The following is a 23,302-nucleotide window of genomic DNA, read 5'->3' as shown; positions in this document are numbered from 1 at the left end:
CCGCCGAGTGCCGCTCGAAGGAGCCGCGTGCAAAACCAAAGCCGCACGCGTGCTCCGGCTAAATCTTCCATAATTTATGGATATTTTACTCATTTCCTAAAGCTAAATCTAAAATTTGAAAGTTTCTAGTATTGTAATGATTTCTAAATAATTCTTTTGGTTTCTCATGTTCCATTCTATGTCTAAATCTTTTCTCAAAACTTTTATAAGCTTAAAGATATTTGTGGTTTAGAAACATTATTAAGTGTTTAGCAAAATTTTTAATCCATCCCAAGTAGGAAGGAAACTTAAATACTTTTTTTGAGAGATAATAGAGGTGGTTTTGTCTTGTGTTGAAGTTCGAGAAGGAATCCTAGAACATGGCCATAGTTTAGACCATATCCAAAAGTTTTCTAAAATAATTCACTAATTTAATTATTTGGCGAAAATACAAAAAATCCCCTTCAAAAAAATTAAATTTAAACATTTTAAATATAATCATTTGGTAAATCTCCTCAACTCATAAATATGTGCATGTGTTTCGCTTTTGCTATAGTCTAGGTGCCCCCTTTGCCATGGTTTTCCTACCCTTCTGCATGTTTTTTGAGTTTAAAGAAAGCTAACCATTGCAATCTATTGTATAAGTTAAAAATAGCTCCCTTTCATTTTGTTGGATTGGCATAATCATTATTATACCAAGTAATTTTTAAGTAGCTTTTGGTGATGCTCGCAGAGGGGGAAAAATGTTTTTTCCCAATGAATTTCCCCAGTCCAACTATCTCCCCTTCCCTCTCGGCCCAGGCCCAACTGCCTCACACCCTCTTGAGCCCAACCAACACCTCAGTAGTCCGTACGTCCCAACACCCGCCCTCCTCAGATCTTCTCCCCCACTTCGGCCTCTCCGCGCGCCGCACCCGCCGGCCGCCGCACTCCTCTAGCCATCGGTTATCGCCGCCGCATCCACCGACGAGCCCACCAAACGACCTCGCTCCGCCCACCCGTCCGCCTCCATCTGGCTCAGCGGCCCCCGAGCCACCGACCACACGGCAACATGCCGCCGCGGCTCCTGCTCAACAACGTCTCGTGCATGCGGAACGCGCAGACGGTGCTCCACGACATCAACCTCAGCGTCCACGACGGCACGGCCCTCGTCCTGGCCGGCGCCAACGGCTCCGGAAAGACCACCCTCCTCCGCATGCTGGCGGGCTTCTCGCGCCCCTCGGCGGGGCCGCGGGGGGATCCTCTGGAACGGCCACGACGTCACCTCCCCGGGCATCTTCCAGCAGTACAAGCTGCAGCTCACCTGGATGTCCCCGGTCGTCTTCCAGCAGTACAAGCTCACGGTTCTCGAGAACGTCCAGTGGTTCGAGCTCCTCGAGGGGAACGACGGCAGCTGGTCGGGCCTGGCCATCGAGCTCATTGGCCTCGGCAGGCTCATGAACGAGAAGGCCATGCTCTCCATGGGGCAGAGGAAGCGGCTGCAGCTCGCTAGGCTGCTCGCCATCGACCGACCCATCTGGCTGCTGGACGAGCCCTCCGTCGCGCTGGATGCAGAGGATACCGCACTGCTAGAATACATCATCGCCGAGCACCGGAAGAAGGGTGGCATCTTGTTCGTGGCCACACAACTGCCTATTCAGATTGACGATTCAGAGAGTTCAGAGTCCTCGCTTTAACGTCAGTCAGATCAGATGGGTCGGTCGATGGTATTTTCTGCTGAAGCTATTCACGGCGCCCCCTCTTCGCGCTGCTTCTCCTGTCCGGCGCTTTCAAGGCAGGCGTGAGCATCAACACCTCGTCTGACGGCGCAACCTACATGCGCAGCTCTGGTGCCAGCAGACCCGCCGCCGCGGCCAGGAGCTGGTCGCCGTCGTCGCAAAGCGTGTTCAGCCTCGACCGCTACGGCACCAGCGGCAATGGGAGGCACGACGACACCCAGTGACCCAGGCGCTAGAAAAGGCATGGAAGGCGGCGTGCGCCTCGGCCTGGCGTGCCGTCTTGCTCGTCCCAAACAAAGAGCAGGCGCTACCGAAGGACATACCTGCTCAGTGCTCACTCAACCGAAACTGAGTCTCAACCCATGGGTTAGTTTGGATTGGTTTAGGAGAGGAGAGAATCGGAGTGGAGGCCAAATGGAACATGCATTAATTAAATGGTGGGTACTGTGATGTGGGTAGTTCTCAGCCCATTGGCATACGGATGCAGACCTCTGTCATGGGACGCGCCGGCGAATCCTCCTTGCTTGAGCTTTTCCTTTGGCATCTCCTTGCCGTGATATCCATGGTTATTCAGGTACCCTTTTCTACTTTAGCATATGTGCTTTGGTTTTCTCTACCATCACGTCAAGAAGAACAATAAACTCCATAGAAGAAGTTTGCATTCAAAACAAAACCATTCCTGCCAGAACATCAACTGCATTCTATCCCCCCAGTTCCATTTACAACCAAACATTCAGACTCTGAGAACAGAGAGAAGGCGTAATGGTTGAGCCTGCTGTTTCCTCCGTGGTTGGGAGCATCACCAACCTAGCTGTCCAGGAAACCACATTGCTGTGTGGAGTCACACTTGAAGCCGGGTTCTTGAAAGATGAACTGCAGCGGCTGCAGGGCTTCCTCCAAGATGCTAACACCAGGCGGAGATCGGGGAATTCAAGTGCCAGTATATTGGTCAGCCAGATCAGGGATGCTGTGTATGAAGCTGAGAATGCCATCCAAGTTGTGGACTACATGGAGAAGAGAAACAGGCTCAAGAAGGGCTTCATGGGGGCAGTTTCAAGGTATGCTCACTTACCAACTGACCTGATTACTCTGCATAAAGCTGGTAATGAAATTCAACGCATAAGAAGGAAGGTTAGAGAGATATTTGAAAGTGCAAGGGGTTTGGGAATCAATTTGCGAAACACTGAGTTAGGGAAGAGTCATGTTGAGGATGAGTTTCCACAAGATTACGGTCTCGTGCCTCAACATGATGAGGATGTTACTGTTGTTGGTTTTGAGGATGAGAAAAAAGAAATAGTTGAGAAACTAGTTGAAAAGGATAATATGCTTAGTGTTGTCTCCATAGTTGGTATGGGTGGAGCAGGAAAAACTACACTTGCTAGAAAAATCATCACTTTAGATACAATCAAACAGCATTTCGACACAATTGCTTGGGTGACAGTGTCTCAAAAGTTTAAGGGTGTTGATTTATTGAAGGATATTATGAAACAAATCATGCGGGGTAGAGACGAAGGCAGAGAAACTGATCAAATGCAAGAGTATGATTTGGGAAAGAAAATACAAGAATTCCTTCGAGACAAAAGATATTTAGTTGTGCTTGATGATGTGTGGACAACAAGTACATGGAACCAAATAAATAGAATGGTCAAAGTATTTCCAGATGTAAATAATGGCAGTAGAGTAATGTTAACCACCCGAAAGATTGATGTTGCTAATCATATTGAAATGCCAACCTATGTTCACAAATTGAAGCTCTTGGATGCTGAGAAAAGTTGGGAACTTTTTAGTAGCAAAGCTTTGCCATCATATAAAAGGTCTTTGATACATAACATTCATGAGTTTGAAGAATTGGGGAGAAAGCTTGCAAGGAAATGTAATGGATTACCACTTGCACTTGCTGTTTTGGGGGGATATCTATCAAAGAATTTGACTGTAGGAGCATGGTCGGATTTATTAGGTGGTTGGGCATCAACTGAAAATGGACAGGTGATGAGAGATATACTAGCTCGAAGTTACAATGACCTACCAGATAGTAGTATAAAATCTTGCTTCCTCTATCTTGCGGTCTTCCCAGAGGATTTCTCCATATTTGCATCGGAGCTTATTGAGTTATGGATCGCTGAAGGCTTCATTCAGCGTACATCCAAGCACACAGAGGAAGAAATAGCACGCAAGTACATATATGAGCTGTCTCAAAGAAGCTTGGTACAAGTTGTTAGCGAAAGCAAGGCACATGGATGGATTGAAGTAATAAAGATTCATGATATTTTACATGACTGGTGCATAGAAGAAGCGAGATATGTTGGTTTCGTTGATGTCATTGACAACACTGCAGGTCAGGCTTCCTCTCTTCTTCTTTGTGTATATAGATAATATAGATAGTTCTTTCATTCTAAAAATGTACCTGAAAAATAACTTTTGGCTACTTACTGACCTGTTGTCATGTACTGGAAAAATTGCAGGCCATGTCGGTGAATCATCTTCGACGACCACCATGGTATCCTATCGTTCATCTTTTCAAAGCTACCATGATGGTAACATGTCCCCAGCAACACCTAACCTCCGAACTTTGGTTGGCTTTGAACTTTCATCATGCTCCCTACCTAAGTTGAGATTCCTAAGAGTTCTCCATGTAGAAAAATCGAACCTACTGAATTTCAGTAGGGCGATCAGTGGGTGCATTTACATAAGATATCTCAGGTTAAAAGATTGTAATGATGTCACGCTCCCTTCTTCAATTGGACAATTCCTTTACCTGCAAACTATAGACCTAACAAACATCAGATTCTCTACGGAACCAGCAGTGCCAGTACCAAACTCTATATGGGACATTCCTACTCTAAGGCATGTTTACCTCGAAAGGAGATTTCCTGCACCGAAGAACTGTCGTAAAAAGGAGCTCCATACCTTACATTATTATGGCCCACCTTTAGCTGATGAGGATATTGAATATTTTCAGAGCGAGCACATGGTGTCCTTTTTGGGTCAAATGTCCCAATTAAAAGCTCTCTACTTGTACATGGTACCCTTGCCCGCGGAGATGATGCATTTACTGGCAAACATGACTTTTCTGGTTGACGTTCACCTTGCTTGGTTCACAGTGCTAGATAAGTTGATCGAGAGCCATCTTTTCCCGCAAGGCCTACGAAAGCTTTATTTAAGGGCCGAAGCCATTAAAGAAGACCCGATGCCGATTCTGGAGAAGCTTCCCTGCCTGGTGGTGCTTAAATTACACTAGTGGGAAACGCGCGCCCCTGCGCGCGATCAGCAAGGTTCATTCTCACATTTGCTTGGACAAGATACATATGTTTTGGGTATGGATGGATATGTGAACTGATCGGACCAGATAACAGTGGATATATCATAGCATTTTTTGACGGTGCAGTAGCACGGTTGGAAACTCTAGTGAGGTAACACAACTATGTAGTTGTTGCAGATGAGGGCTCACATCTATGGAAGTCATATGGAGTGAATCGTATTGAAAGCAAGTACACTGATGTGGAGCTTCTTAAACCATACATAGGTGGCATGGTATTTACATAGAGTTTAAGATGCACAACTGGTGCATATGTACAGGCTGTATAACAACAGATAGGCAACACAGAGCGAAGGTGCTGTGTATAGTGCTCCAAAGTTCACAAAACTTTGAGGTAGTACTAAAGATATGGTGTTGTACTATGCATCTAAAATAGACCTCGATATATACAATTTGGTCTGAGTGTCTCTTGCGTGGACGCAGGAAGAATAAAGGCTAAATCAAAGTGTTCCGAAGAGAATGAACCTGGAATCTATCTTCTGGTTCCCTTGAGCTTTTTTTTTCCAGGGTGGTTTGACCATCTTCAGGTTCCTTGCTTTTTTTCAAGGTGGTTTGAGCAGTGCTTCCACTTTTAGCGATGACAGGTTGTCAATGCATTTCAGAAAACAAATACGATGAGTTCAGGCAACCAACTTGATTCAAAAATACGATACGACAGATCCCTGCTAATATGCATTCACTTTTGTAGCTGCATCTGGGGCAACAGATTTCATGTTCCCCCGCTATTCTGGGTCTTGTTGTGCCCGTCGTCTTCTACATCCTTCTCATCCTGCTTATGGTGTACAACAATTAGTTGGCATGGGTATACTGCTGAATCGGTAAATGATAGGAGAGTAGCTAGAAACCTGGCTCTCAGATGTTATGTTGCCGTATAAGCGCTTCCGAATACTATGGTGACTTAAAGTAGGACGTTCATCGGCTCCAGTGGATCTGTGTGATGTAAGGACAAAGGATAAATTAGCAAGAAAAAAATGAGGTGTTAGTAGTACATAGCTATCTTAAAAAATGCAACTACTAAAGTGAGGAAGGCTAGCTAGATACGGCATCTTAAAGGTACAAACACAACCATTGTGAAGGTGGACATGGATCTTACAGATTTGATGTTTCGCTTGGAGGTGTTTCCTAGGTGTTCAACTCTGGTGGAGGCGTCTGATAATAGAGCCACCTCATGTGTATGTAGCAAGTGTCTATGTAAATGGGAGCATAAATTTGGTAAATAAAAGTAAAAAACCTGGCATGCAGAAGCGGGAATAAAATGACTAATCTGTATGTCAAGTACCCGAAGATCATCCTGTTGTGCTCCTGGCTGAGAATGTTGTGTGGATACCTACAATTTAGGACGCCATAAGGTTTAGAGGGTTTGTTCATGGTTATCTGTGCAAATTTCATGGTCAAAGATAGACATCAAGTGACCTGTAAATAGGATATGACTTATAGCAGCATGACCATGTTTGCTAGAGCTAGGACGTTGGACCTGATAAGGGTAACACTGATGGTTCCTAACTTAAAAGAATATGATAGGATATGTTCGGACTCGATTTGATGTGGGACAGTTTTAAGATTTTTCAGACTGACTTATAGCAGCATGACCATGTTTGCTAGAGCTAGGACGTTGAACCTGATAATGGTAACATCGATGGTTCCAAACTTAAAAGAATATGACAGGATATGTTCGAACTCGATTTGAAGTGGGACAGTTTCAAGATTCTGCAATGCCTTATGTCTCTGAGGTAGCAAATGGTCACTAAATTTGCAAAAATAATAATTTCATCAGGCCTAGCATATAATAATATAGTCACTAAGTTTAAGAATGATGTGAGACTGAATTTTCTGAACCTAGGAATTTGTACATTATGCATCATAAAAAAAATCTTTACTACAAACGAGGCATGAAGGAAGTTACTAACCTGTAAACCAAGTACCTTGTGCTTCTTACTATTCACCTAATACATAGGAACAAAGGCATGGCGATGATATTCGGCATCACATAGGCTAATGTAAATGCTTCTCTTTGTCAGTTTCCTAGAGATGTCTGAATCTGGTCAGAATTAGACTTTGGTCCCAAAAAAGTCAACAATTGATCTTCTAGGAAAATAAAAAAGAACACCGATCAATTAGCCTTGGTGACTTATACGAAGACTATATGCATGGAACCGTCTAAAAAACCAAGGCATCGAATCCTGTACAGATCTTGTAGAGAAAACAAAGCAGGCAACCACATGTCGATTTAATCGAGGTAAAAACAATGCAATAAGAATATGCAGGTACATTCCCAAAAAAACCCACCATAAGCAACAAATCGCTATGATTGTTAGACAGCAAGAATCTGTTGTTATGACATATGAATCTGTAGACAATGCTTTTTCTTCTATTTATCTTTTTTTTACCAAAGATGAAGTCAGAATGATTGCCTCTTGTTTACCGATCATCACTTGATAACCAGTTTGAGATCTGCAGTGCAGCCATCTCCAACAAAAAGAAAGTAACATCCATAATGGATCCATATGAGTTGAAGGAGCTCAAATTGCAAGATAGCATCTAACCGATGTCAGGATTATTATGTAAGTATCAACAAAGCATTTGTAGGAAAAAATTGCAAGATAGCATGTAACCGAGTAGTTAGCATCAAGTAATAGGAAAACACGTATAAGGAAAATAACCTGATAAAGTATAGCAATACATTGAGGATTTCATACATATCATGCATAGATAATCTGGCACACTAACCTATGGCAGGGTTAGTATTTCTAAATTGCATCAATACAAAAGTTGTGTAGTACAATGTGTTGCAATCTCCACTATGGATATTCTTTAACCTTTGGGTTGGAGCATTAGTGAAGAGTAATATTAATCCCTACAATCTAGGAGCTATACCAGGTAGGTAGAACCAAACATATAACAGCTGACGAATCACACAACACAAATATGTGATTTTAGATACCTATGGCAATATTTGAAATTGTTAATTAGGAAATATATGACATGCAAATTTTGAGCCAATGGTTTTATGTCTTGTCAAAGATGAATGGTTGATTTTTTATTTACCTTCCATTGCTTGATGTGTGCAGCCAGCTGCACAATCTGAGATCTGTAGCCATTTGAGTATTGCAGAGTTCCTTATGAGTCTATCATCATGAGCATTCTGGTCGCAGACATGAAGAAATAAAAATAAGCATGCAAAACTTCCTGTACGAAATTTTAGTTAGACCATTGGACCATTGTGCCAAGGATGAATTAGTATTGAATATATCTTTTCAATTCAGATGAATCACATCTAGGAGAAAGTTTCTCATATTATCTCATAGCTTGCAGAACCAAAACAAAAGCAAATAGTTGAAATTAGCAGTTACCTAATGTGTCCAGAAGCAAAGAAAGGTAACTCTTAGTTCAAGATAGTTTGAACAACAGAAGCTGGTGGTAGCAAAAGCATATCTATATGTGCACTTAGAATGTAGAAATGGAACAGTAGCTAAAAGAACAGTGAACATATTGCTGGCCTAACAAAGAACAACCTTTTCAGTCAAGTTTAACCCAACCTATCAGAGGGACCTTGATTTCTTATGACTCCGCTAACTCCCAGTTTATATTATGGAGTCTAGAGTGTACCTGCATTTGAATCCAAAACTATCACACGATTAAAAAATATAATGAGATCCAACATTTAGGAAAATTGGATTGTGTAACCATAAAAAATGTATGTCTTAAAATATGATCACCAACAATTGGACCACCAAATTGAAACTATAGTTTTCGAACTATTTACCTAGCTATAACTTCGAAAAATGTTTTGCAGAGCTATGGATAAAATGACTGAAGAGGCAAAATACAAAGATAGACAAAGAAAGGAAGCATCTTGTATGTCACCTCTCCGGTAACGACTTGTGCATAAAGTACGACAATAATTAGATGGTGTATCCACAAACGTACGACATATAGAACCTACCTATAGAGTGTTCATCGGACCAATGTTTCTCATGCCTTAAGCCTTGTTATCCATCTATATAGGGCCGATGCAATACAAAGGCCTGCAAATCTAACGCAGAATTAAATATTGGAAAAGAAGTATATGTCCTAGCTCGTTAATATGGGACTATTTGGATAGTAAAAAAGAAAAGTACTTCTTATGCTGTCAAATTATTCATGCATCAGCCACCAAAATGCAACACAAATATATGTTGAAGACAGAACATGGGCTAATAGAAATTTCAATATTGAGTAAAAATATTTCAAAACATAGCAACAACACAGACACAATACTGAGTACAAATATTTCAAAACATAGGAACAACACAAACGCAATACTAAGTAAAAATATTTCAAAACATAGCAACAACACAAATCGACCATAATATGCAGTCATCAGCAGGCTCGAAGAGTAAATTTAATTGATATTTTGATTCAATACTTGCTGGGAGGTGGAAAATTTTTGTTAGCCCCAAATACATCAGACCCAGAACCTAAACAAAATGTAGAGGACAAAAAAAAATGGAGCATACCACATTTCATCTGTTCCTTCAAGAGGGGGCATCGATCGTCTTGCTCGATGGTCCGTGTGGTAGCCACGGCTGCCTGTTCCTCCTCCTCGTGCCATTGACCTTGTGGGCTCTGTAGGAGATAACTGAGCCAGCTAGGGTTTCATCGAGCACAGGCATACACTTCATCCGCATATGAATCGACGTTCAAAGGAAGCAAGAGATCCTAGAGATGAGGAGACGCACCAGCAGGGAATAGTGGTCGCCGGCCCATGGCTACGGCCAGGCGGAGGGGAGGAGGCCGCTGCTACACCGCTCGTCGGGGGAAGCGTTGCTTTGCCCCAGGGGTGCCATTGACCACCCAGGCGGAGGAGGGAGGAGGCCGCTGCTGCACCGCACCATCGCCTGACGCCCTGCCACTGCCGCAGGAGGAAGGGGAGGGAGGCGGAGGAGGGCCGCCGCCGCCATGGCTGTGCCGAGAGAGAGGGAAAGAACGTGAGGAGGAGAGAGGAGGGGAAAGGCCGTGTTTTTTTTCCCGATGGATGGGTTTGGGAGAAATCTAGAGAGCCACGGTACATGGATGGGAGGGTGAAACAACAGCCGTAAATACAGGATCAAACGGTTGAAATTTTTTTACTAACGTGGCCATCGTGAACGCTCGGCAACGCGTTGCGAATTAAAGAGGTGAATGGGTATGCAGGCCAGACCATGTTCTGCTCCGCCAAAGGGTTCCCTCGTCTTCAAGAGTTGACACTACGGCCTTGTTTAGTTGCCAAAAATTTTCAAGATTCCCCATCACATCGAATCTTGCGGTGAATGTATGGAGTATTAAATATACATGAAAACAAAAACTATTTGCACAGTTTATCTGTAAACCGCGAGATGAATCTTTTGAGCCTAGTTACTCTATAATTGGACAATGTTTATCAAATAAAAACGAAAGTGCTACAGTGCCTTTTTCACAAGTTTTTGCGAACTGAACAAGGCCTACATGGTTTTTCCATCGAGGAGTGGAGATTAGAGGGTGACGCAATGCCAAGGCTCTCACACCTGTACCTTTCTGAGTTCGAAAACATGAAGAAACTCCCGGAGTGGCTTCTGCACCTGCCGTGTCTCAGTGAGCTTGTTCTCGACTTCAGCAATGACGTCACTATTGAAAGGCTGAGGAGGAAAGGATGCAAGGTACGTGATTGATTTTACTTAGCTCGTGCCCTTAATTATCTTTGTCTTATTATAGAGTTCATTAAACAGCAATAATGGATACTGCCCTTAAACTTTATCTCTGTTTCTAGTGCACCAGTTTGGAATAAAGTACTAATAGCAGAATCAATTGACCGGGCAAATGTTTTTTTAAGGCTCGTAGCAAATTGTCCTTATTGGATTGATGAGTACGTAATAACTCGATAACTGGAAGATACTAATTCATAATTTATTGTTTGCATTTTGTAGGTGACACTCTGGTAGCCGGCGTGGCGGTTGACTTGAAAATGTTTGGCAAAAGTAAAAATTGTGAGCATAGTGTACCGAAATACACAGAAAAATAAATACAAAGAAAAAAATGTTCATTGGTTAATTGCTTTTTTTTTACAAGTTCAGTTTGTGTATTTGGGCACCGTATATAGCGTTTGTATAACATGAATACATGTTGTCTTCTTAGGCCATTCTTAATGGGAGTTTTATGACCTAGTTTTCAAAGTATTCATATTTTAAAAACAACGCAGAAGAGTTTTATCCCCATGAAACTCTCTCTAATCTCATAAAACTCTTATCACCTCTCTCTTCATTAATACAGTACCACATCAATAAATTTAATGCTTATGAAACTCTAATGAAATACCATTGAGACTGGCTTAAAGTTATTAACAAGTCTGTGGTTTTGTCCTAATCGCCTATTCTTGTGTTAGCGAGTTGTTGCGGACCTAGCTAATGTAGCGTGTATGTATGTTATTGTAAACAAAGTATTGTTGTTTGAATGGATCAGTACGTTCGGCTGCAATCACTTGCGCATACTTGAGATGTAATATAAGCCACACCAAGAACTCTACTTGGTTCATATAAATATTATTAATATACTCGTTCAGCCTTTCAACCTTACAAGGGAGGTGAGAGCGCTTTTCATGGTATCAACATCATCAAACTCCTAAAGCGTATCGTCTCCCCATCTTCCATCCCATATATGAGCCCTCCCACAACCAAAAATTTTAACTTCTTCTATTGATGTGAGTTTCTCCTAGTGTTTTAGCATTTAAAATCTAGTATAATTTTGTTTCTAGTAAATTTCTTCCAGTGAGAATTCTCTAGTGGTTACTAATTAAAAATATTAGGAGAACTCCACCAATTTAGTAATGTCGGTTTTCATGTTACCAGCAGAAAACTTGCCAATAACGACTACGCCTTGTGGATGGTGTGTGTTGTGGACACAGCTTGAGCCAACTCAAGACATCGACGTGAAGGGGCCAACAAAAGCAACGTAATCCTGACTTTCGGAGAATGCCCGCTGGGTAGTCTCGGATCATCAGGTCTATCAACGTTCCTCTCTCTTGACTCAAGGTGCAAAGTCAGGTGGCCATATGGTAAAGATGACGAAACAAGCTTGGACGGCACTAAAGGAGAGATTTTTGCTTCCCAAACCAAGGCACCCATAATTAACTGGTAACCGAGGACCAAAGCGAACTACCTTAACCAAACCTGAAAAATTCAGCCATGAGTATAGTTCAGTCTCACATTCTAAATAACTAAATTTATCTTCATTGGTTTGCTGAAATTTGGCTAATACTGGTTTTGTTGTGAGAGAGTGAACAAGATTCCTTGAAATTGCAGAAAATTGTTCAGACTTGGGAGAAGGTTGATCCCAGCCATCAGCCTAGTGGTAGAGTAGTGTCTCCGGTATCAAATCAATTTGGGAAAAGGTCATCTTTTTCCTCCTAAAATTATCGTTGTAGTTGAGATTTCCTCCTCATATTATAGAAACGGATAAACTATATGTCTCAACTCTTAAAAACATTTTATTTTAGAACAAATTCAAGAAAACACCTCATAATTTTTTTTAAACCGTGAAACATATCTCTAAGATCATAAATTTCAGGAAAAAATTCTAGAGATAGATTAAAATATGATAAACATGATCAAATATTTAGAGCTCTTGAAGATATATTAGAAGAATCAATAAATTATGTTTATCTCTAGGAAAATGGGAAAAGTATCCCAAAAATACATCAAAAATTTCCTAAATACTTTAAACAATTTTCTAAAGATGTTTACAAACTTTTCAATAAAATACGGGATGTAATCATCATAATATAACATACTATGTTGAATCCAGTCATGTTAAATGTCATGTAAGTTTGATAGCTACTTATCGCTTGCACCTTGGGATGAAGCAATGGAGAAGCTTCGCAGTTCAATAGGGAATGCAGAACCGAAGGTCCATTGCTAAACATTAAAGAAGCTGAAACACAAGTGGAAGTAAAGGAAATTACAATGCCATTACCTTGAATGACATTATATTACATGGTATTAAAAATATTTGGCATAACATTATTACAACCTATATATCATGTAAAGTCTCTGTTGGGAGTATTTATATTTATAAGAAGGTAATGTAGGGATAGAAAAACAATTACAAATTGTTCCTGCTCTACCTACCATATTGGTAGAATATTTATGGGTATTCAAGTGATATTCCCCAACGTGGACTAGAATTGTCAATCATATGATTGTCTTCTTGTGCTATAATTATCTCATCTCCTCCTTTTGACATGCTCGCGCTAGCCACCTTCGGATGGTTTTCGAGTGTGCATTCATGCTTAAAGTGTTTCTAATCCAACATCCGCTACCCTCAGATTGCTTAGAGCACCTCTACGCGTAACATACTTCTGGTCTAATCTCCGTCGTACTATCATCCACTTTTGGTGACAACATCTATTTCTTGCAAAACCGAAGAAGTAATGAACCTTCGACCAACTTAAATATTACCCTAAGTTTGGTGAGAATTGGTGTTCGGAGGGTCTCACCCCAACCAAATGCATCTTTCTTTTTTGTCGTGGAAAGTTTTTAAATAGTGTTTAGACAATGGTTGGAATATGTAAAAAATCTTCTATATCTTTTATTGATATTATGAGGATTCCCCGCGCGTTGCTGTCGTTATAAAGAAGGAATATAAATAGATCAAAGTGTTAATCCCTAAAAATCAGAGATGTATATGGTGTTAATAAATGATGTGGTTTGCTAATGTGAATAGCTTGAATAAAGACATAAGGCATGTGTGTAGTTTGATGTGTTAGCGGATGTTGATGTGGACACTTTGTATAGCGAGATAGTTCAATGTGCTATGTGCAAGTGGGATGTTCTAGTGATGCTAACATGAACACTTTGCATGACAAGAGAAATAGCTGATGTGGTTTATCTTTAGAAGAGATATAAATTTATCTTATTTCCCTAAAGCTAAATCTAATTTCTAAAAGTTTCTAGTATTTTTAATGATTTCTAGATATTTTATTTTAGTTTCTCATGTTTCAATCTATCTGTAATAGTTTGCCAAAACTTTTATAAGCTTAAAGATATTTTTTGGTTTAGAAATATTATTAATTGTTTAATGAATTTTTTAATTGAAAATAACAAAACCACTTCTATCTGATGCATAAACATGTTTTAAAAAAAATTACCCAATTCATAAACATGTTTTAAAATTTTTCACAATAAAAAATGTGATGCAATGAGCATGAATATAACATATGAATATAACATATGTTAATATTGAATGCATTTTTTAATATTAAATGTGCGGCAATGGAGAAGCTTAGTAGTCCAATAGAAAAGAGAGAATTGAAAGTCAGTTGCTAAACACTAAGGCCTTTATTAGATGTGATTTTTTTTTGGATTTCGCTACTGTAGCACTTTCGTTTGTTTATGGTAAATATTGTCCAATTATAGACTAATTTGAGTCAAAAGATTCGTCTCGATCTACAGTAAAACTATGTGATTAGTTTTTGTTTTCGTCTATTTAATGCTTTATGCATGTGCCGCAAGATTCGATATGACAGGGAATTTTGAAAACTTTTTGGATTTCGAGGTGAACTAAACAAGGCTGAGCACCTCCAAAGGCTTTGGCAAATTGACTTGGCATTTGTTGTTATTTGCAAACTCCCATAACAAAATGCAAAGGATAAAAATAGGTCATCTCCAAGGGAATTGGCATTTGGACTTGGCAAATGATAAAAATAGAAGGTCTCCAAACGCGCACGCTTTCCTCGTGCGTGACTTTGCTCGTGCGATTGGGTTTGCAAAGCCATCCACAATTTGGCATTTTTGTCAAGTTTGCTCCCTCATTTGCCAAGTCGCCCAAATTGCAAAATCCAAATGCAAAACCGTTAGATACCTCTTTTAGAGCTTTTTGACAAATTACTCAAATACAAACCTCAAATGCAAAACCTTTTCAAGATGCGTGGTGTAACTCGAGTACCGACTTTTCCTCCAGGTCTACGAGAGGAACCGCACCAAATGGTCTTGTGTGGAGGAGTCCTTGTAGCCGACAAAGCACGGAGACGGTGCCGTTTTCCAATGCATTTCCCACTCGGTCCAACAACTTCCCCTTCCCTCTCGGCCCATGCCCAACTGACTCACACCTTCTTGAGCCCAACCAACACCTCGGCAGTCTGCACGGCCCAACACCCGCCCTCCTCAGTCCGCCCACTTCGGCCTCCCCGCGCGCCGCACCCGCCCGCCGCCGCACTCCCCCTAGCCACCGGCCATCGCCGCCGCATCCACCCACGGGCCCACGCAACGACCTCGCTGTGCCCACCCGTCCGCCTCCGTCCAGCTCAGCGGCCCCCGAGCCACCGACCACTCGGCGACATGCCGCCGCTTCGGCCCCCGCCGCCGCGGCTCCTGCTCAACAGCGTCTCGTGCATGCGGAACGCGCAGACGGTGCTCCGCGACATCAACCTCAGCGTCCACGACGGCACGGCCCTCGTCCTGACCGGCGCCAACGGCTCCGGCAAGACCACCCTCCTCCGCATGCTGGCGGGATTCTCGCGCCCCTCGGCGGGGGAGATCCTCTGGAACGGCCACGACGTCACCTCGCCGGGCGTCTTCCAGCAGTACAAGCTGCAGCTCAACTGGATGTCGCTCAAGGACGCCGTCAAGGAGAAGCTCACGGTGCTCGAGAACGTCCAGTGGTTCGAGCTCCTCGAGGGGAAGGACGGCAGCAGGTCGGGCCCGGCCATCGAGCTCATGGGTCTCGGCAGGCTCATGAACGAGAAGGCCAGGATGCTATCCATGGGGCAGAGGAAGCGGCTGCAGCTCGCCAGGCTGCTCGCCATCGACCGACCCATCTGGCTGCTGGACGAGCCCTCTGTCGCGCTGGATGCAGAGGGTACCAGGCTGCTTGAATACATCATCGCGGAGCACCGGAAGAAGGGTGGTATCGTGTTCGTGGCCACACATCTGCCGATTCAGATTGAGGACTCTATGTCGCTTCGGCTTCCACAGAGGTTTCCCCGGAGGAAGACGCTGGTTGATCTTGTCCATTGATGTCAATGTGAGCACAGGAATTTAGCTGTATCTCTCAAATTCCTCTCCAGCTATCTATCTGAATGCTGTTGGAGCAATATTTTTATTGGTGCTGCATTTGTCATCCTATTTTTGACAACATGACAATACATTCTCTATGTTGATAATATGTGCGGTTGTTCTTTGTGATCACCGTTTTGATACATTGGCCCATGTATTTGGGAACAATATGAAACACTTTCTATGTCTGATATATGTACGGCTGTTCTTTGTAATCATGATTTTGATGCATTGATCCCCTTATATATGGTACTGCTGGTGGAAACTCTGTTGGCTGTTCAATGTCTAGCAGGTTTACTCATGATTTGCATGTCCATGTGAAGCTTCAAGTATTGTAGACTCACACACTTGACCAAATATGGGGAGACCTTTGGACAGGATCAGGTATAGATGTCTTGAGTAGAGTGTCTGTTTTCTCACATTCTTGTGCATTGACTAAGGTTGATTTCCTCCCTAACAATCTTGTTTTGGTCTGAATATGTTTGTAATTTTACAAATTACATATATTTTTTTTAGCTATTGCTGTTATCAGAATATATTCAGCAGAAGTGGCTGATTTTGCATTTCTAGCATGTGCTGTTGTGTTTAACTCATATATACAATGTTTATTGCTCAAAAAAATATATATATATACAATGTTTATTTTACTACATTCAATAACTACTAATAACTACTCCCTCCATTCCAAATTGTAAGTCATTCCAAGAATCTTGGAGAGTCAAAACATTTTTAAGTTTGACCAAAATTATATAGAGAAATACTAAGATTTGTAACATAAAGTGAGTATACTATGAAAATATAATTAAGGACGAATCTAATGCTACTTAGTTGGTATCATAATAATTATTATTTTATTATATAAATTTGGTCAAACTTAGGATAGTTTGACTCTCTAAGATTCTTGGAATGACTTATAATTTGGGATGGAGGAAGTACTATCAAATTGGTTTAGGCCATGTCGACAAAATTTGTAGCCCACTGGACAGAATCAGGTAACTGATTTCTGGTTTAGGAACATCTGTTTTCTCACATTCTTGTGCATAGGTTAAGATTGATTTGTGCCCCAAGAGTCATGTTTAGTCTGAATATCTTTTTAATTTTTACAACATATAAATCTTTGTGCAGCTATTGTTGTCATTGCAGTATATTCAGTAGAACTGGTGGATATAAATAATGTTTATCTATATTTAATAGCTATCCAAGACTGCCTCAGTTTACTTATCCTTTGAAGTCATCATGGGAATCCTCTGCACAATCAGAAAGTACTGTTACTTCTCAGAAATTTGGCAGATATTAAAATTTTGTCGTTATTGAATTTACGCTAATCACTAATCAGTTGAAAAGCACAAAGGAAACTCAATTGCTGATTGTTCCAAAGAAGAACTGGGAAAATAATTATTTTTTAAGTCAGTATAAGTCAGCATAGGCAGTACCTTGCAGGTTTATCTAAAGGTTATTGATCAGATATTTAAAAAGGTATCAAAATCAGCCAACTGGAATTTTGTTGTATTGAGAACTACATCTAGTACTTTGCAATGTGCATGTCAGAGCGGAATAAAGAATAGGTAGATATCGTCTCCATATCAATTTGGTCATGCAAACTATTTTTTCAGTGACTGACTCGCAGATTGTCATGCATATTTTGTGCACCTGTACAAAATGAAGCCACAATAGCATTGTTTCATTGGTGCAATGTCTACTTGGTTATTCCGTGCTCCCACTCATTCATGTCTGCTGGAAAAAGATTCTAATTTATTGTATTCATAAGTAGAGGCCACAGATGTTCTTGAGGAAGTAGCTTGCTTTGTCAAGTAGGCGAACAGTTCGGACCCCCCTCCCCACTACGTACCATGTATTGGCGTTAAATTTCCGTGTTTTGTACTATTTACTAAACTGTTTGTCTGTTTCAGGTGTCGATCTATAGCATGTTGTTCAGTACACTGCATTCATTTACATTTTTCTGCCAAAAGTATGTTTTCTGTTTCTTGAATATAATATTCTTACATATATGTATCTGTTTTTATTAAGCTAAACTTTTCACCAATAATTGAAATATAGTGACTCTGGATGGAAGCAAATGCTGATATAGAAGCAGGGTGAGTTATTCCTAGGAAGTTGGAATGAGAAAGCAAAGGCTGATATGGAGAGCAGAGTGAGTTATTCCTAGGAAGTTGGAATGAGAAATTGATGTTGCAAACAAGTGTCAACCATGGAGTTAGATCAGTATATGTATGCAAATCTGTGTTCATGCTATGGACTTAATATATGGTTTTACCTGCTTACTTCCAGCTGTTCCTACTTAAGCTGAACATTGTCTTTTATTATCATTCTGGACATATTATCCTTGTATAATATGTACAGCAGCTCGAGACAATGTGATTCCTTATTCTAATCATTTGCTTCTTTCTAAATATTAAGGAAAAATATCTGCTGAAATGTAGAGATACATTACACAAAAGAAAAGAAAGCCAAAGAACAAGATAAATCCTACAGAACATTGTATATTCATTGCTGACATGTTCCTGTGATTTCCATCTGAAATTCTTTCTTTTCGTGGTTACTGGTGATTGTAAGTCAAATGATTTGATGTATGCATTCGGTCTGTCCTGTGTTAACTTTCAGTACTACACTGTGCAGGCTGTAAGAAAAGAGCAGTGAATGCAGCAGAAATAAGTCTCTAGGGACCATTGGAGGTGCTCTCTGACCCCATTCTGGAGGTAGCTGGTCCACTATTCAAGACAAGGTATAAATCCACTTCCCAGGCCAGCATGGAGCCACCAATGCTACATAAATGCATGCGTTATTATGCTGTATTTTGTTTGGTTGTCACCGCTTCTCTATAGGCCCCAATCTAGAGTTTTCTAGGGTCGAATCTTTGTACAATCTTTGTACAATGCAGAAGTGTTTGAACAAATCATTACGTTGCAAATGATCAGGTTTTGCCTGGATCCTGGTTAGGTTGACTGTTGCTCATTCTATATTCAAAGTGAAGATGATCCTTTCGTGGATGAATTAGATAAGAATTTTGGTGCATCTGGCCCAGTTGGAAAGCTTCTGCATGTTTACTGACTTAATATTAGAGTGTTTTGTAGTGCCCCTACCTTGTTATTGTCTCTTCAGCGAACATTTTCTATTCTATCATCTTTTATTATTCTGTATCAGTGCAAGACACCAGAGTTAAGATGAGTGATGAAATTACTGAAGTTGAATTTAGACTGCCTTGGCATATGAAAAATCATTATTGTAGACATATTGTCACAATTAGTTATTACTTATTAGGGGTTTGTGGATGTGGAAAGAGTGTGATGTGAAAGGGTAGGATATAATCTCCAAAAGTAGAATGCTAGAATCACTTATAGCAATATGAAAGGGATACTTCAGAAGAGATGCCTTTCGTTTCTTGAAAAATTGCAGTGATTGTTTCTGTACTCTTGGAAGTCATGAATATAGTTTGGAGTAATCTTCATTCTAGTAAATCTTCTTTTAAATTTCCTTCATATCTTACGAGGTAGATTTATTTTAATTATGTTTTTTGTGGAATAAAGAGAAAGAGAACTCGTTTGAATGGAAAGGGAAATTCCAAGATCCAAGGATATACAAGTTTTAGATAGCAGGTTAGCACCTGAACAAGTGAACAAGTGAACATTGGTTTTCCTTTCCAGCCTAACTTCTGCAACCCCAAATGCTGATTGGTTTAGTTTCATATAAACTCAATATTTGTCTTTGCTATTGCTAATGCTGATAAACTTTTTGATTAATTGGCAAGGGTGTTGATTTGGATAGTTGAAACAGTGTTGGAGTTATGTGGTTGTTTAATTCACAATGGATTAGAAGGGAATACGACAATGATGCCTAGAGTATATTTATGGCACTAAACAAATGTTTTCTGGCATTCAAGTGTCATGTTGATTTTGCTTTAAAGGATGATGATCAAAAGGGGGGAAATTTCTGTTTGTGCTTGTGCTTAAGAAAACAAACATGGGCCCAACCCCTATAAATACTGTCAAGTGAAATTAATCATCATTCCAGCCTTTTGTTAGGACTCTCTTTAAGACTGCTGCCTTTGACTATTACATCAAACATTTAAGCACAGGCTTGGAATCCTATATCATTCCTTAAAGGGAGGCAAAGAGTGCGCGCCCAGAGAGGGCCTTATTAATACCTATACTAATGTGAAAAGGTGCAGTAAAGTGGTTGATCCCCCAAAACTCTTGGAGTGAGACACGGGGCATAAGTCATAATGTATTGCTGCTAGAACCTTCTCTCTAGGGCATACTGTAATAACTGCAAGGACTCTAATATCAATACCATTCTGTTTCTGGAAGAAATTATAATTGACATTTCTACTTCAGCCAGAACAATAATACAATCAAGTGAGTCCCACATGTCTACGTCAATGTGACATTATTGATAGCACACTGTTCAAGTTTAATTTTTGTTTGGCTTGGGAAGCAATGCTTGTACCCTTTTCATCTAATCAGATTGATCAGTCATGGTAAGATGATATCATGGAAAGGATGTTTCAATGCCACAAAACTTCTAAAAAATGTTTGTTCGATAAACCTATCTTAGCTTTACGCAATGGTGGTTTCTGAAGTGTACATCAACCGTTGTGTAGTATTTATTTATTTATTGTAATGGTGACACATAGCAGTAAATATAGTTTGCAAGCAAAGAGAGAATTGTTAAACTGGATTTAGGATTGACAATTCCTGGTTATGGGTCTCACAACAGTTCCTGCAGTAGTATGTATACATTTTCGTATTTCGATGAAGGAATGAAGAATACATGCGCGATAATTAGAAGTTACTTGTCATGCACTACATCCTTGGGTTAACCATGTGGGAAGGAAGAAGCCATGGTGTGCTGGTGGGATGGAGAAAGGTGCAAGTTTCACTTTCTATATTTATTGTTCTCCTTCATCATTGAATATTTCAATTCTTGATAGGAAATACTTATCGTTTGGAGCAAGTTGCGTTCATGAGCGGTAGGTATCACCATCATCATGGCGTAAAGCTAGGATTGGTTAGAGGTTTCTCTATCTGAGAGACTGGTGTGCCTAGCCTACCTCACACTTAGCGATCTCTCCTGGAAATTTCCATCACTGTTTGCAGAAATTGAAGAACCAGCTGCATGAGTTTTCATGCAATAAAAAGAGGGAAATATAGAGAAAAATAGTTGTATTGCAAATGCCTGCCTTTCTAGGATTATGCATAGTAGACATTTGTGATATTCATAAGTGGTATGATTTTCTTGTTGATGAGTGTTGCTTGTTGATTTACATACGTTCCATCGATGCGCCTCACATGATATCTAAAAAGTATCTGTTATCTACAGTTGTATGGTTGTATTATGCTTGCTAAGTGCGAATATCTTTCTGCATACACTAAAACTGTACATATACATAGATGCTACCGCATAGATTAGAGCCACAAGTGTAAATTGAATCATAACTTCATAAGATTGTATTATTGAGTTGTAAGTAATTGCATTATGTCAAGTTTATGAATATAAGTATTGTGATCAGCAAAGATGGCCAAGAAAGAATGTTGTGTGGGCTACACCGAATCAGTACCTGTAATGCTGCTTGTAATAAATCTTGGTCCATTTTATTCTAAACCATTGATGGGTTTCCCTTGTAGGAACTTTGTACTCAGGTCTATTGATTAGCCATCACTTTCCAATCAGGTGCTTTAAGTTTGTGTACCTCCCACATCAGTTTAATTCTGATGTTATCTGTACAATGGCAATCTGCGAGGCAGTCCTTTTAACTCTCGTAAGACGTTATGCAGTTAAGAAGTCCAATAAATTATGCAACTGATGTCAGCTATTATGGCTCGTGAAGGAGTTTTGTTTGTGTTTACAGGACTGGTAGAAAATATTTGCTCAGGGAGCTTGAATCCAAGGAAAGGCATGGGAAGCATGGCCCCTGCTGCACTGAACAAGAAACCAACAAGCTCTCATAACAACACTCCACCAGAAACCAACAAGTAAGCACTTGTGATTCTGTTCTTGACAAAATAAAATCCTCAGTTCCTTCCAAACGAAGCCTAAAGATGATATCATCAGTCAGATCATAGTCCCCTCTAGCTCTCCGGCGCTCATTTCTTTGTTTGACATCGAGTGCACACATTTGACCCTGATAGCGAAACCTTGGTTATCAGGCGGCAGTAGTGTATTAATTGTTGAAACTGAAACCCGATTGCTAGGTACAGTAAGCACCTAACCCAGCTTAGTTGAGAAGCTAGCAGTTGACTCTCATAAATGAGAGGAGATTGGAATGATCAACACTCATCCTTGCTCCCAATCTTCTTGTGCAGCAGAGAGAAGGAAGGAACCCTCGCACAAGCACTCTCTGGTCCGACTCCGACGGGTGCAGCTGGACGGGACCCTACATTGTAAATGTGCGCTTGTCTCGGTGCTCTCAGTATGGGTCCATGCACACTTGCCCGAAGATTGATGCAATGTTGACGGTGACCAGTGACAGTGAGCCCCCCAGCGCACGCAGGCAAGCAAAGCAAGCAAGCAGGGCAGGCGGGCGCGCAGCGTCCTTGAACTGAATTGAGACGGGGAGTTGAGGAGAAGCCGGGTGTCACTGGCACTGGGCATGCAGGCGATCCTGTGAGTGAAGCACGTTCGGGTGGGCTGATGAGGCTCTAGATGGCGCGTGTGCGTGTGCGTGTGTACTGGAGATCTGGAGAGGGGGGCGAGGGAAGCTACTGATGAACTGATGAATTTGCGGACAAATCTGGAGGCCGAAAGGCGTCATTGGGGGTCCCGATTGGTTGGAAGAAGGCAGCTTTCTGCAGATGCCCGGTGTGTTCCTTCTTGACCAGGGGTGTTTGTTGGTTGTTACAGGCGGCATGGTGCGTGACCGAGTCTGGTCTGATCTGGCGTGCAGGAGGGTGTGAGCCTGTGACGTGACCGTCCGGAATCTTTGTGGCGATCACTTGGAGTTTAAAAATGTTTGACTACTGAAAAAAATAAGAATTGTGTCTTTGGGAAAGAGGGCAGTGCAATGCTTCTTTTTTCCACTCATTTATGTGCTCGCTTGACACTACCAGAAGGCACTAGTCCAGGATAACCGGACTATGGGAGATCGATGGATCATCATCATGCTCATGCAGCCAATGATGATGCGAGGTCGTTTGACCCTTTCCGAGCTTATTCGGTTGAAGTCCATGGAAGTCTTTGCACAGATGACAGATGCGTCATGCATGGCACGAACGTTTCAAAGCTTTGGGGAA

At 41.1% G+C, this 23,302-nt stretch overlaps 2 protein-coding genes, 2 long non-coding RNA genes and 1 pseudogene across 27 annotated transcripts; 4 read left to right on the top strand and 1 right to left on the bottom strand.

Annotated features, from left to right (window-relative positions):
- LOC8074736 lies at positions 879–2,239 on the top strand (annotated as a pseudogene).
- LOC8074735 (putative disease resistance protein At1g50180) lies at positions 2,372–4,935 on the top strand. The gene is made up of 2 exons (XM_002448520.2): positions 2,372–4,032; positions 4,160–4,935. The coding sequence occupies exons 1-2, from the start codon at positions 2,460–2,462 to the stop codon at positions 4,933–4,935; spliced, it is 2,349 nt and encodes a 782-aa protein (XP_002448565.1). The 5' UTR covers positions 2,372–2,459.
- On the bottom strand, positions 5,162–10,113 carry LOC110436276. Of its 17 annotated transcripts, none has more exons than XR_002454108.1 (10): positions 9,732–10,087; positions 9,510–9,618; positions 8,957–9,038; positions 8,526–8,619; positions 8,059–8,155; positions 6,921–7,045; positions 6,293–6,340; positions 6,107–6,200; positions 5,859–5,943; positions 5,162–5,782 (listed from the first exon to the last, which is right to left on the bottom strand). It is a non-coding gene; the product is annotated as an uncharacterized LOC110436276 (long non-coding RNA). The 17 variants fall into 17 exon arrangements; XR_002454109.1 differs by having other exon boundaries at positions 6,921–7,035; positions 9,732–10,085; XR_002454101.1 differs by having other exon boundaries at positions 6,921–8,199; positions 9,732–10,108.
- Positions 15,160–16,337, top strand: LOC8074734 (ABC transporter I family member 1). The gene has a single exon (XM_002448519.2). The coding sequence runs from the start codon at positions 15,339–15,341 to the stop codon at positions 16,014–16,016; it is 678 nt and encodes a 225-aa protein (XP_002448564.1). The 5' UTR covers positions 15,160–15,338; the 3' UTR covers positions 16,017–16,337.
- On the top strand, positions 16,889–23,093 carry LOC110436202. Of its 8 annotated transcripts, none has more exons than XR_002453963.1 (4): positions 16,889–18,024; positions 18,114–18,207; positions 18,693–22,045; positions 22,376–23,093. It is a non-coding gene; the product is annotated as an uncharacterized LOC110436202 (long non-coding RNA). The 8 variants fall into 8 exon arrangements; XR_002453965.1 differs by having other exon boundaries at positions 16,889–18,207; positions 18,693–18,798; positions 21,698–22,045; XR_002453960.1 differs by having other exon boundaries at positions 18,114–22,045.

This window comes from Sorghum bicolor, chromosome 6 (assembly GCF_000003195.3).
Source record: "Sorghum bicolor cultivar BTx623 chromosome 6, Sorghum_bicolor_NCBIv3, whole genome shotgun sequence".
Classification (NCBI taxonomy): domain Eukaryota; kingdom Viridiplantae; phylum Streptophyta; class Magnoliopsida; order Poales; family Poaceae; genus Sorghum; species Sorghum bicolor.
Note: the sequence above shows the minus strand (reverse complement) of the source record. Positions and strands in the feature narration are given on the sequence as shown.

What these genes read in the sequence shown, in the direction of transcription:
- LOC8074735 (XM_002448520.2), top strand. Translation starts at nt 2,460, where the DNA reads ATGGTTGAGCCTGCTGTTTCCTCCGTGGTTGGGAGCATCACCAACCTA. An exon ending in TGTCATTGACAACACTGCAG is followed by an intron (nt 4,033 to 4,159) that starts GTCAGGCTTCCT and finishes GAAAAATTGCAG; the next exon opens with GCCATGTCGGTGAATCATCT.
- LOC8074734 (XM_002448519.2), top strand. Translation starts at nt 15,339, where the DNA reads ATGCCGCCGCTTCGGCCCCCGCCGCCGCGGCTCCTGCTCAACAGCGTC.